Source organism: Trichosurus vulpecula, chromosome 5 (assembly GCF_011100635.1).
Source record: "Trichosurus vulpecula isolate mTriVul1 chromosome 5, mTriVul1.pri, whole genome shotgun sequence".
Taxonomy (NCBI): domain Eukaryota; kingdom Metazoa; phylum Chordata; class Mammalia; order Diprotodontia; family Phalangeridae; genus Trichosurus; species Trichosurus vulpecula.
The window spans coordinates 284,247,098-284,259,731 of NC_050577.1; the positions used below are offsets into that span (position 1 = coordinate 284,247,098).

The window sequence follows — 12,634 nt, forward strand, 5'->3', positions numbered from 1 at the left end:
AGTTAAAAACTTCACTTATGAGAGGAGCATGTTTTTTCCCCTACTATTCTTTGCTTTTCCTACCAAAGAAAATCTTAATTATTATTTATTATTTTATGTGACTTTACTGTGATGAATTTGTTTTTTGGTTTTAGGTATACTATAAAAAGACCTCTTTAAAGTTCATGCTTGTAGTGTATTAAATTCTGTTTGTATGTTTGCATTAACATGTAGCATTTTAAAGCAATCTTAAGTTGGAAAAATTAAGACTGTTTATCACTTCCAACTCTGTAAGAGTTCAACAGTGTCACTTTCCAGAATATCATCTCCAAGGTATTGCCTAGTATGTTTTGGAAAATGCCGGAAAAACAGAATCTCTGAATTCAGGAGATGACATAGGAAGAATTTTCAGAGTAATAACAGTTCTTTTTTCTATATACTATGTAACATAATGAATCTGTGAAGTGGACCAGTTGTCCATTCCTTGCCTCTTGTTTTCTGCTTCTACTAAATTTCTACCCTACCCTCAATCTCTGTGTATCTACACCCCTGGCTTTCTGTCAGACATATTTAAAATGGGGAAAATTTGTTTTAGAGGTAATTTTGTTTTGGCATGGAGATTGGTAGGTGGGGTGGAGACTAGGGAAGCTTTCAGAATGTCAAGAATTTCACTTAAAAAGATACAATGAAGCAGAACTTTGAGTGACTAACAGAAACCAGAGTTGTATATGTGGATGAAAAATATACATGTTCATGCACTTCAGTTGTTGAGATTTTGCTTTATTAACTATGTGTTTATTATATACTCTTTGCTTAGTTGAATCTTTACTTTTTTCAACTTTTAACTAAATTAAATATTTTTATGGGAGAAAGTATTTAAAGATTTTTTTAAAAAAAACTGATATTTTCCTATCAGTGTCTTTAAAAAGAGAAGGAAAGTAATTTTTTTAATCAGATGCAGATTTCAAAAGACAAGAAGGCCTGTGTTTATTTTTTATATCTTCTTTATCTACAGTTTCTAATTTTGAAATAAAAGACAGGTCTTTTAACTTTCAAAAGGCATATTTTATCAGGGTTGTATGACATGGTAGATAGAGAGCAAACTTCATAATTAGGAAGATAATAGGTTTAAGTTCTCAGTTCTTCTGGAGATGTCACATACTGACTATAGGAAAGTCATTTAACCTCTCAATAAACCAGGCAACTTTCCAAGACTCTTAAGTTGCAGAACAATTACTGATCATCATTTTTCTCATTGGGACTTTTCTCACTGGGAATGCCTTATAGCAATGAGATCATAGGTTCAGACTAAAACAGTATTAAAAAAAAACCCCAAAAAACAAAACCTAGTTAGTAGTACTCAAAAACAGTTTTGTTATAGGAAAAAACAGCAGGCTAATTTATCTCAAACCTTGAACAAATTTTATTTTTAATTAAGTGCTGTAATATATACTTACATGTGTAGATGGATATAATTACATATGAATTTAGCTCTTTTGAATATTTAACTGAAGCTAAAGAAGAACGTTTTTAGTAGTGTCTAAAGTACTGGTTATTTGCTTTCAGGTATTCAAGCTGAAGAGTGGGGTAAATTTCTGCACACCAAAAATAAGGTAATTACATAAAATACAAATATGTTTTGGGGAACAATTTTATTAATACTTGAAACATTTTTATTTTTATAGTGAAAAAAGAGACCAGTTGAGCTCCTACTGTTGGTTATTTGGCATATAATTTTGAATTAACTTTTTTAAAGCCACTAAACAAAAGGAATAATTATCTCCTACATAATCTTGTTTGCCAAATTAATTGGTTTCTGTACCTCAAAATTTTGCCTAATATCCCAGTTCATAGTTTGTCTTTTATCCAAGTGTAAAGATTTAAATTTTTTAATTTTAGTACTTTATTTTAGCTGTACACTGATTTTGATGAAATTCGACAAGAAATTGAAAATGAAACAGAGAGGATTTCAGGAAATAATAAGGTATGGATTTTTGGGGCTGAAATATTCTTTAGAGATGGATAGTATCAACAGAAGTAATGAAAACAAGTATTTATTGAACCCCCCACAATGTATACATGGGGAATGTATTCCATTTTCTTCAAGTGCTTATACCTTGATAGATATACAAAAAATTCATAAACAAATTTCAGCTATATTTTTTTCTATGGGCCCATATAACATCGAAAATTTTACTTTTTCAAATGATGTATTTCTGATATTGCAATGCATATATCACTATCACTTTGCTTTAGCTGCTTTATTCAGTACTATCACAATAGATTAGGCTTCTCAAACTAGATGCCTAAATACAACTTGTTTAAAATAGAGCTCATTATCATTCCCCCGAAACTCACCTCTCTTGCAAAGTTCCCTGTTTCTGTCGAAGGTATCACCAATCTTCCATTCTTCCAGGTTCCTAACCATTGTGTTATCCTTGACTGGTTACTTTCCTTACTTTACATACCCAATCAGTTGTCAACTCTTGCCATTTCTACTTCCCGAGCATTTCTCATATCCAAACCCTTCTCTCTACTCATACAGTCACCACTTTAGTTCAGGCCATCACTTCCTGCTTGGATTTTGCAACAGCCTACTTAATTATACTTTCTGCCTCGAATCTCTCCTCACTCCTATTTTTCCTCTACACTGCTGCCAGAATGATTTCCTTAATGCAGATCTGACTATGCCATTCCCCTGATCAATATACCCTAGTGGCCTTTAGAATCAAATATAAAGTCTTCTGTTTTGCTTTTAAAGCCCTTCACAACTTGACCCTAGTTTGTCTTTCTAGCTTGCCTGTAAGTTATTCTTCCTCCTGCACTCTCCAGGCTGAACTTATCTCTGTTCCTCACACAGGATACTGCAGTTCTTGCCTCCATGCCTTTGAATTAGCTATCTTCTATACCATTTAAAAAATAGCAAAATATAAATACAAGTTAAAATAGATTCATATATTTAGAGGTAGGAAGAACCTTACAGATAGGAATTCCAGTGAAGAGGTTGTTCAGGAAATGCTTCACAGACAAGAGTTTTTGGAACAGGTTAGGAAAAAGAAGATAGGGAAGGGAAGGCATTTTAGGGTAATGAAAATGGCATGTGCAAAGGCAAGAATGAGCAGTTGGTCCCTTATTCATGACGACCCAAATCAAAACATTTGGTGAGTTGGGGAGAGGAAGGCAGGGAGTGGGGAAGACATGGTTTCAACAAAAATCTGTTGGTGGCGGAGAGGAATCACTATCTCTGTACAGCAGCAAATAATTTGCATTGATTTACATAAGTTGATAACTAGCTTTTAAGAATCAGAAAAGAAAAGGTTTTCAAATTGAGATGAAGAAAGTGGAGTATTAAAAACGATAGTAGTGCTTTATAAGTCCTTTATTACACAGTTTTTATACAACGGGACCTTTAAACTATTATAATATTTTATCAGACTGTTGCTATTTGTAGTTATGCTTCAGGGAACATGATTTATTCACAGTGTCCATATTCATGGAATAATTAGTTTCAAATCATTCTCAATATTGTTAATTTGATAGATTTTGTATAACTTTAATTAATGGTAATATTTTAAACAACTTGTTTCTAGGGGGTCAGTCCTGAACCTATTCATCTTAAAATTTTTTCACCTAATGTTGTAAACCTGACTCTTGTGGATTTGCCAGGCATGACAAAGGTAAGGAAAAATTTTGCTTACTTCATTGTGGGTAGGGTGTTACCTATTAATTGGCACTTTTACCTTGTAAAAAATACAGTGGTCTTGTTGATTAACCCCATAAACAGTGTTCACATTCTGCATCCTTTAGCTGTATTTTTTAATACATGGCCAAGAATGGCATAGGCTAGTCTGTTAGAATCTCCATTATTAGAATTTGGTATTCATGCTTATGATATTGATTTTTGTTACATATTTAGGTACCTGTAGGTGATCAACCGAAGGATATTGAACTTCAAATCAGAGAACTCATCCTTCGTTTCATTAGTAACCCTAATTCCATTATTCTGGCTGTCACTGCTGCTAATACAGATATGGCAACATCAGAGGCTCTCAAAATTTCAAGAGAGGTAGATCCAGATGGTAAGGAATAAAAGTTTATAATTGGTTGATGGGAAAAGGGAATAGATATATTCTATCCGAAAATCTGCCTTTAAAGAGGAGGGGGAAAAGGATTTTTTGTGTTCTTGCCTAATGCTAGTGATACTCATTATAAATTTGGTAGTATATTTAAATGAAAATGCTTTCTATTTGTTATTTTTAAAGAAGAATACTAATGCAGAATATAATTTTTAACTTTTGGGGTTTTTTCTACTTATTTCTTTGAGGTAAATTTGATAACCATCACATTGGATTATCAGTCATATAATTTCTAACATTCTCTGAGAACTGCTCTGAGGAATGCACAGAGAAAACATTTAGACTTTGGTGTGCTTTGAAATACATTAAACTTCTATTTTCGAGTGCCTTGATATGTCATGGATTTTTAAAATGTTATCAGTCATATTATGTCCTTATAGTAGTGTTGTATCTCTTACTATGGTATAGAATGACTGTAAGGCAAATGGTAGCCTTACCTTCTTTTGCTAAGGCTAATATGGAGTTCTACTGTATTTGTATCCCTAAGTGTATCTAAGCAGAGATTTTCCCCTCTGAAGGTCAGTAGCAAATTTTTTTTAATGTGTATTCTTTTTTCGCAATTTTAAATGCTGGTATCAATATCCTAGTATCAGAAAATAAGCCATTTCATTTTTAGTAGGTTTTTAATAACTGATATAACACGAGAAGAGAATTTAGAGAAAATTTTGAAAGGGAAAGATATGCGATATGTCATACTATGGTTTGATGAAAATGAAAATCTTTGTATACACAGAATCTTAATGTGTGTTAGAAATAAAGGGACTTAATGAATAGCACTTTGATTCCTAAATGTAATTTTAAAAAATTTAGATTTTAAAATTTAATTTTAAATTAAATTTAAAAAATTTTATATCTTTAACTTCATTGAATGTAAACAAAATTATCTCATATGCTTAAGATACTCTTTAGTGATTGTAGCTGCATTATACCTGTTTTGAAAGAATGTTGTTATTGAATGTGATACTTTCCATGGCTCACTTTTTTAAAATTTTATTTTATTTTATTCCATTTATTTATTTATTTATTTATTTTGTTTTTTGGCAGGGCAATTGGGGTTAAGTGACTTGCCCAAGGTCACATAGCTAGTAAGTGTGTCAAGTGTCTGAGGCCGGATTTGAACTCAGGTCCTCCTGACTCCAGGGCCGGTGCTCTACTCATTGTACCACCTAGCTGCCCCTCCATGGCTCACTTTTAACAAGAAACTCATTTTGGAATTGTGTATAGAAATGCATGTGCTTTTGAATCCTGTTTTTTTAAGACTGAGTTTTGAACTGACATATCAACCTTTGGTGATTGTTTCTTATTAATGGATTTCTGATTTACATTTGTTAGGTCGTAGAACACTTGCTGTAATTACTAAACTAGATCTCATGGATGCTGGTACTGATGCAATGGATGTGTTGATGGGAAGGGTCATTCCAGTTAAACTTGGCATAATTGGAGTGGTAAACAGGTAAGCTAGCAGCGAAGGAGATTGAAAATCTTTATTTCTGAAACCTATTTGAGATACATTTAAAAATCCAACTCTCTTCATTCCCACTTTAATGTTATTTGTTCAATTTAAAATCTCTCCATAATCTTTTTATTCCTACATTTATAGGGTTCTTTATGTTCTTATATAGTCATTCTTTATTTAAAGCAAGAACAGAAAGCTTTAGTGAAGTATCTTGGTTTTCTCCCACACCCAACAAGACTCAAGCATATGAGATAATCTTGTTTATATTCAATGAAGTTAAAGCTACAGAGTTTTTTAAAATTACATTTAAGAATCAAAGTGCTGTGTGATATTGGGCCAGTTATTTAACTCCTAGGCCTCATTTTGTTTCATAAAGTAACATGAGAGGGTTGGACTAGTTGTCTTTTAAGGTCCTTTCAAATCACAGCTATCTATAGTTCTTCCTAACTTTTGTCTTCTCTCTACTACTTACTGCTCCTCTCCCTCCTCTCCTCCCCTCCAGTCTCTAATCTGCATCACAACAGCCCCATCTAAATACTGCTATGTTTTTTTCCCAACCAGATGACATAAGGTTGATGTAGGTTAGAGTTGCATGTTATACTTTGTAGGTAATTGGTATTTAATAAAGAGTAGTTTTCAACAAACAGGTTCATGGGGCAGTCATATGTATATAGCACATATTTTGGTGAACTTATTTTTATTCTACTCATGTTGTGGCTTGGGGGAGGGAAGGAAACTATGGTAAAGTTGAGAAGAACAAGGGAGAATGATTTGCTCCTATATTCAATTATGGTAGATAAAAGACTAATTTAATTTGACAACACTTTATTGTAATAATTTTGTTACTTTCAACCCCTAGGAGCCAGCTGGATATTAACAATAAGAAGAGTGTATCTGATTCTATCCGTGATGAATATGCTTTTCTTCAAAAGAAATATCCATCATTAGCCAATAGAAATGGAACAAAATATCTTGCTAGGACACTGAATAGGTAACGTTTCCTACTTTAAATATGAAACATTCTCTTTCCTTTTCCAGAAATTTTAGCAATTGAGACTTAAAACAGTGATTTAGTAAGTATTAAGTGTCAATTACATGCAATTTTATAGTTTTATTACTTTGCAATTAATTTTACTTATGCATTAGCATAGTTGGAATTTTAATTTTGTTGATAATGTAACTCTAAACTTACATTATGAACAAAAGTGAGCGAATGAAAAACGATTTTTTTAATCACTTATGTGAAAAGCATCATATTAAGTACTGAAGATAAAAAAGGTAAAGACAGTCACTGGTCTCAAGTAGCTCACATTTTAATAAAGGGAAATAATACATAAGTTTCAGCTGTAAGTTAAATAAAAAGGCCTAGTGGTCCTTCGGGTGTAGTGGCAAAATAGGCATCTTCTTTAATGTCCATTATAAAACCATATTGGGGAGAGCTCATTGGTAAGGGGATTGGCACGTCTGCTTGCTAGCCTTTCCTCCAGGTGGTGGTTGAAAGCAGTGGGAGCCAGTGCATCTGAGCTCTTGCCCTCCAGAGGGCGTGTTCTGGGATGGTGAATCCCTCTGTTGCTCCCAAAACCTTGAGGAAACCGCTAGATGCTGGGCCACTGCAGTGTCCTCTTTCCATTGGCCCAGGGACCGTTTTTTTTAAATATTCAAGGGCATACATCAGCCTCCCTTATGATTTCATGTCTGTATATTTCCCGATTCACTGCCCTGATAATCTGTGATCAGCCGACATGACTGAGATGATGATGAGCACCCCATCTATGGATAAGATTGGGCTGAATGCCGGGGAGGATGGCATCTCCTATTGGATCTTAACTGATCCTTCAGGCTTTGATTGCTACTGCAAACTGAAAGACTGCCTGCCTTCCACAATGGTAGAGCTCATAAAGGGAGAAGTGGAAAGTGGGGAGCTAAGATGGCCCCCAGAGGAGTTCTCAGTCCAAGAAAATGAGCAAGAAACCAGTAAAGAAACAGAATGAGAAGAAGGAACAGCAAATCTATTGAGGGTACCCAAAGGGGTCAAAAAAAAATACATCTGTTTCTGTTTTTTTTTCCCATGACGGTGAAAAATGAGTGAGTCACAGTAGTTTTGAAAATGTCTGATGACAGCTTCAGTTTTGCACCTATGAGAACACTGGCTTGGTTTTCTTTTTTTCTTTTTTGATATGTATATATATTTTTTCCCAAAAGAAATGTATCCAGCAGCTGAGTCCTCAATGCAAAGATCAACAAGGCCTTCTGAGAAAGGAAGTCACCTAACTGGGGTTGGGGAAGTGTCTGCTGCTTTGAGATCACTATCTGAACTCTGCATAGTCTTGAGGAGTTGTGATATTCCAGAGGGAGTTGGTAAAAGGCAGAGCAAGTAATGATCATTCTGAAGCAAGAAAACAAATTGACAGAAATAAGAGAAAATAGAGGTTTTAAGAGAACAGTTAGCAAAAGATCTACAGCCAGAAAGCATTCAGAGGGGACTAGTACTGGTCAGAAGTACAGCTCTAGATATACTTGTCATCTCTCTCCCTTTTTTTTTCTCTTTTCCTCCTTTTGTGTCAGTTCAGAGTGTCTTTTAGGAGTTAACAAGGGAAAAGGGGAAACAGACCACACTGGGAGCTCTCTAATGGCAAGGGCAAAAAGAGTTGTGAGGCAAGCATATGTGCAAGTCCCTTGATCACCTCCCCTCTCTCCTCCTTTCCCCTCCCCCCCCCACTATTGATCTCTGTCTTCCTCTGATAGAGGACTTCTCCAGTGTTTATCTGTTTTTTGTTTTGTGGATGTGGTGGATAGGACTTTCTAGGCCCATTTCCCAAAGTATCCATCCCTTTTTGTTCCAGGTCCCCTGGCATCCCATGTCCCTTTGTGGGGGATGGGGAGGATAAGAGAGCTATAGGATGAGTCTCTTGCCCTTCTCAGGATGAAAGGCACATGACAGTGTTCCTCTCATCTCTTATCATTCTCCAAGTCCAAGCACAAGGTTTGGGAATACCTAGGTTCTCTTTCTTTAATTGAATAAACCCTTTCTTCCAAAGCTCCTGTGCCAGTCTCTGAGCTAAATCTTCTGCCTCCTCCTACCTGTTTGATTTTAGCCAGTCTGACTCTATAGGTCACTTATTGTTGGCCTTCAGCCTATTTTTTTTTTCATTTAGAGATTTTTTTATTTTTATTTTTTATTTTTATTTTACAACACTCAGTTCTACATAATTTTGAGTTCCAGATTTTCTTCCCTCACTCCTCCCCGCCCCCCAAGATGGCATGGAATCCGATATATCTTCTACATATAACTTCACATTGAACTTATTCACACACTAGTCAAGTTGTGAAGAAGAATTACGACCAATGGAATGAATCATGAGAAAGAAGAAACAAAACAAAAAAAAATAACAAAAACAAAAGAGAAAAAAAAAGGGGAAAAAAAGGTGAACATAAAGTGTGCCTCAATCTGCATTCATACTTCATAGCTCTTTCTCTGGATGTAGATAGTATTCTCCATCATGAGTCCTTTGGAGTTGTCTTTGCACCTTGTGTTGCTGAGAAGAGGAAAGTCTATCAGGGTTAGTCCTCACAGAATCCATATATCTGTGGTTGTGTATAATGTTCTCTTGGCTCTGCTCTGCTCACTCAGCATTATGTCGTGTTGATTTTTCCAGGCTGTTTTGAAGTCTGTATCATCCCCATTTCTTATAGCACAATAGTATTCCATTACCTTCATATGCCATAACTCTTTCAGCCATTCCCCAATTGATGGGCATCCCTTTGATTTCCAATTCTTAGCTAACACAAAAAGAGCAGCTATAAATATTTTTGTACATATGGGTCCTTTTCCCACTTGTGTGATCTCCTTGGGATACAACCCTAGAAGTGGTATTGCTGGGTCAAAGGGTATGAACATTTTTATAGCCCTTTGGGCATAGTTCCAAATTGCTCTCCAAAGTGGTTGGATCAGTTCACAACTCCACCAGCAGTGTAACAATGTTCCAATTTTCCCACGTCCTCTCCAGCATTTATCATTTTCCTGAATTGTCATTTTAGCCAATCTGACAAGAGAGATGTGGTACCTAAGAGTTGTTTTGACTTGCATTTCTCTAATCAGTAGTGACTTTGAGCATTTTTTCATATGCCTATAGATATCTTTAATTTCTTCCTCTGAAAACTGCCTGTTTATATCCTTCAACCATTTCTGAATTGGGGAATGACTTGTATTCCTATAAATTTGGCTCGGTTCCCTGTATATTTTAGAAATGAGGCCTTTATCAGAAACACTAGTTGTAAAGATTTTCTCCCAATTTTCTGCTTCCCTCCTAATCTTGGTTGCATTGGCTTTTTGTACAAAAACATTTCAATTTAACATAATCAAAATTATCCATTTTGCATTTTGTAATGCTCTTTATCTCTTGTGTCATGAATTCTTTTCTTTTCCATAAATCTAAGTAAACTATTCCTTGCTCTCCCGAATTACTTATAGTATCAGCCTTTATTCCTAAATCATGAACACATTTTGACTTTATTTTGGTATATGGTATAAGATATTGGTCTATGCCCAGTTTCTGCCCTACCATTTTCCAGTTTTCCCAGCAGTTTTTGTGAAATAGTGAATTCTTAGCCCAGAAGCTGGATTCTTTGAGTTTATCAAAGAGTAGATTGCTATAGTCATTGACCTCTCCATCTTGTGTACCTATCCTGTTCTTCTGATCCACGACTCTGTTTCTTAGCCGGTACCAGGTGGTTTTGATGACTGCTGCTTTGTAGTACAGTTTAATATCTGGTATGGCTGGGCCACCTTCCCTAGCATTTCTTTTCATTAATACCCTAGATATTCTAGACCTCTTGTTCTTCCAGATGAATTTTCTTATTATTTTATCCAGCTCTGTAAAATAATTTTTGGTAGTTCAGTTGGTGTGGCATTGAATAGATAGATTAATTTAGGCAAAATTGTCATTTTTGTTATATTAGCTCGGCCTAGAATATTCTCCCTCTTTATGAGAAGTGGAGGAAGGAGGGGAAGACAGACAAAGGTTTCCTTGGTATTGTTTTTGGATGGGAGCTCAGTCTTCCTCCTGGTCATGAGGGCCAGTGTAGCCCTCAACTTGGAAGGAGCATGGGTTGGGGAAGGGGGAAGGAGGAAGGAGGAAAGTAGGAGTGAGTGAGTGAGTGGGGTGACACAAGGTAGTGCCAGTGGTACTGTGACCAAATTGGAAATTAGAGGGTGTCATGAGGTACCTTGCAGCTTTCCGAGGTTTTGGAGAGGTAGAGGGCGTGTGTGTGTGTGTGTGTGTGTGTGTGTGTGTGTGTGTGTGGTGGAGAAGGGAGGAGGCTACCCTGGAGTGCTCTGCTGTGAGGAGGCTAGTATGTTGTATTTAGACTTGAGTTCTCCCCTCAACCTCCCTAGTTCTGCCACTCCCACCTCCTTCCTCTCACCCTTCTTGGCCCTTTGTGTGGAACGGCAGCTTCCACAGGAACATTGGGAGCTCACTTATGATCTGACTATGCTGAGGCTCTCCACTTTGGAGTCTAGGGTTCAAAGAACAAATTATAGAAACATTTCTATCTTGCTGCAAGGTCCTTTGTGGCTTCCAGCAGAGATAGAGAGAGGCAGCAGGTGATGAGTCAGATTTTGAGCCTTTCCTTGGGTATAACAAGAGAATCCAAGGCACTTGACCATTGTCTCCCTGTTTCCAATCAGTCCTATTTCAGCCCCCTAGTCTTGGACTTAGTGTAATATATTTGTATTTAATACTTTATGGGTAGTATAGTGCTGGAGAGCACTGGGCAATGGTGTTGCTTTTATGTATCAATACGACCAGGTTTGAGAGGTAGCTCCCCACAGTAACAGCAGCCCGGCAGGTGTGGTGGGGGAGAGGAGAAGATGACCTACTCCCTGCAGTTTTTGCTGGTGCCCCGTAATAGGTCTATCTATTTCTCTCTAGTTGTGCTTTGGTAGTAGAGAGTCTCCGTCATGTATACCCTGCTGTAGTTTTGATGATCACTCAACTCCTGTGGAGGGGAGAGTTAGGGACTCATCTAATGACTCCTTGTCTTTTTAAATCCCTTGATTGGGTGGGTATCCAGCACCCTTCTCCCCCCTCCCCTATTTGCTACCTGTTAGCATCTGTCCTAGTCTCACTGTGTGATGAAGTGTGCTTTTGTACTCTGCATAACAAACCTACTTTGTGTGTATATATGTTTATGGCTCGTGGGTTATTATCTTTCTGGTCTTGAGACCACTCTCTACTGCCATTTAGAATTCTGAGCAGGTGAGGGCCCAACAGCCAGCATAGGCCAGGATCTTCAGAAGAGTCAGTCCCACTGGGTTGATCCCATTTACCCCTGGAAGAGACTATACTCTTCATCTGGCCCCTGTGTTGTGGGTTTTTATTTGTTGTTGTTGTTGTTTTCCCCCCTTTGGGGAAGTAGTTTGTGTGTAGAACTGAATGTATAAAAAAAAAACCCTTCAGTAACAAATGCCTGTTGTTTGATTAACTTTCTGTAACTTCTGTCTGTTCTTTTTTGAGGCTCGGGGAGAAACTACTTCCAAAACTACTTTTTGTCACTGTGACAGTTGTAAATAAAGTTTGAAAATACTTTCCAAAAAAACCAATTGGTTTCCAATGTTGAATCATTTTGTCGTGCCCAGAACTTTGGTAGCAAGAACTTTATTTTTCAGGTATTCAGAAGTTGTGGCTGCTGAGGAGGTGGGAGCTATGAAATCCCCCACAGTTAAAGACTAAGTGTGGGGTTTGTTAGAATTCAGAAGAACCCAAATCCATTTTGATGGCTTGTGGCAGAGAATAACAGTCTGAACAATTCTAATTATCTGGAGACTTCTCAATTCAGGTTCTTTTATCTTATCCATGGTAAGAACAGTTCAAGTTCTAAGTCTGGTATTGTGTGGCCTAAAATGCCTATCAGATCAGACAGATATTAGGAGAGATAAATCATGGAATTTCCCTTACATTTTGTTGTCATGTTCCTTCCCAAAACACATTATAGTTTTATTGGTCTTAGATTTTAATTACATAATCCATTTTAATGCATGGTATATTCATTCTAAAATTTT

At 36.5% G+C, this 12,634-nt stretch overlaps 1 protein-coding gene and 1 pseudogene across 8 annotated transcripts in view; both read left to right on the forward strand.

Moving 5' to 3' along the window:
* DNM1L (dynamin 1 like) overlaps positions 1 to 12,634 on the forward strand; it is a 98,281-nt gene that overhangs the window by 55,976 nt on the left and 29,671 nt on the right. For all 8 annotated transcript variants that reach the window (XM_036759831.1, XM_036759833.1, XM_036759827.1 and 5 more), the window contains exons 3-8: positions 1,546 to 1,592; positions 1,892 to 1,963; positions 3,570 to 3,656; positions 3,896 to 4,058; positions 5,448 to 5,568; positions 6,431 to 6,562. In XM_036759831.1, the coding sequence (XP_036615726.1) occupies positions 1,546 to 1,592; positions 1,892 to 1,963; positions 3,570 to 3,656; positions 3,896 to 4,058; positions 5,448 to 5,568; positions 6,431 to 6,562 (622 nt within the window). The remainder of the gene's footprint in view (positions 1 to 1,545; positions 1,593 to 1,891; positions 1,964 to 3,569; positions 3,657 to 3,895; positions 4,059 to 5,447; positions 5,569 to 6,430; positions 6,563 to 12,634) is intronic.
* Positions 7,263 to 7,562, forward strand: LOC118850434 (annotated as a pseudogene).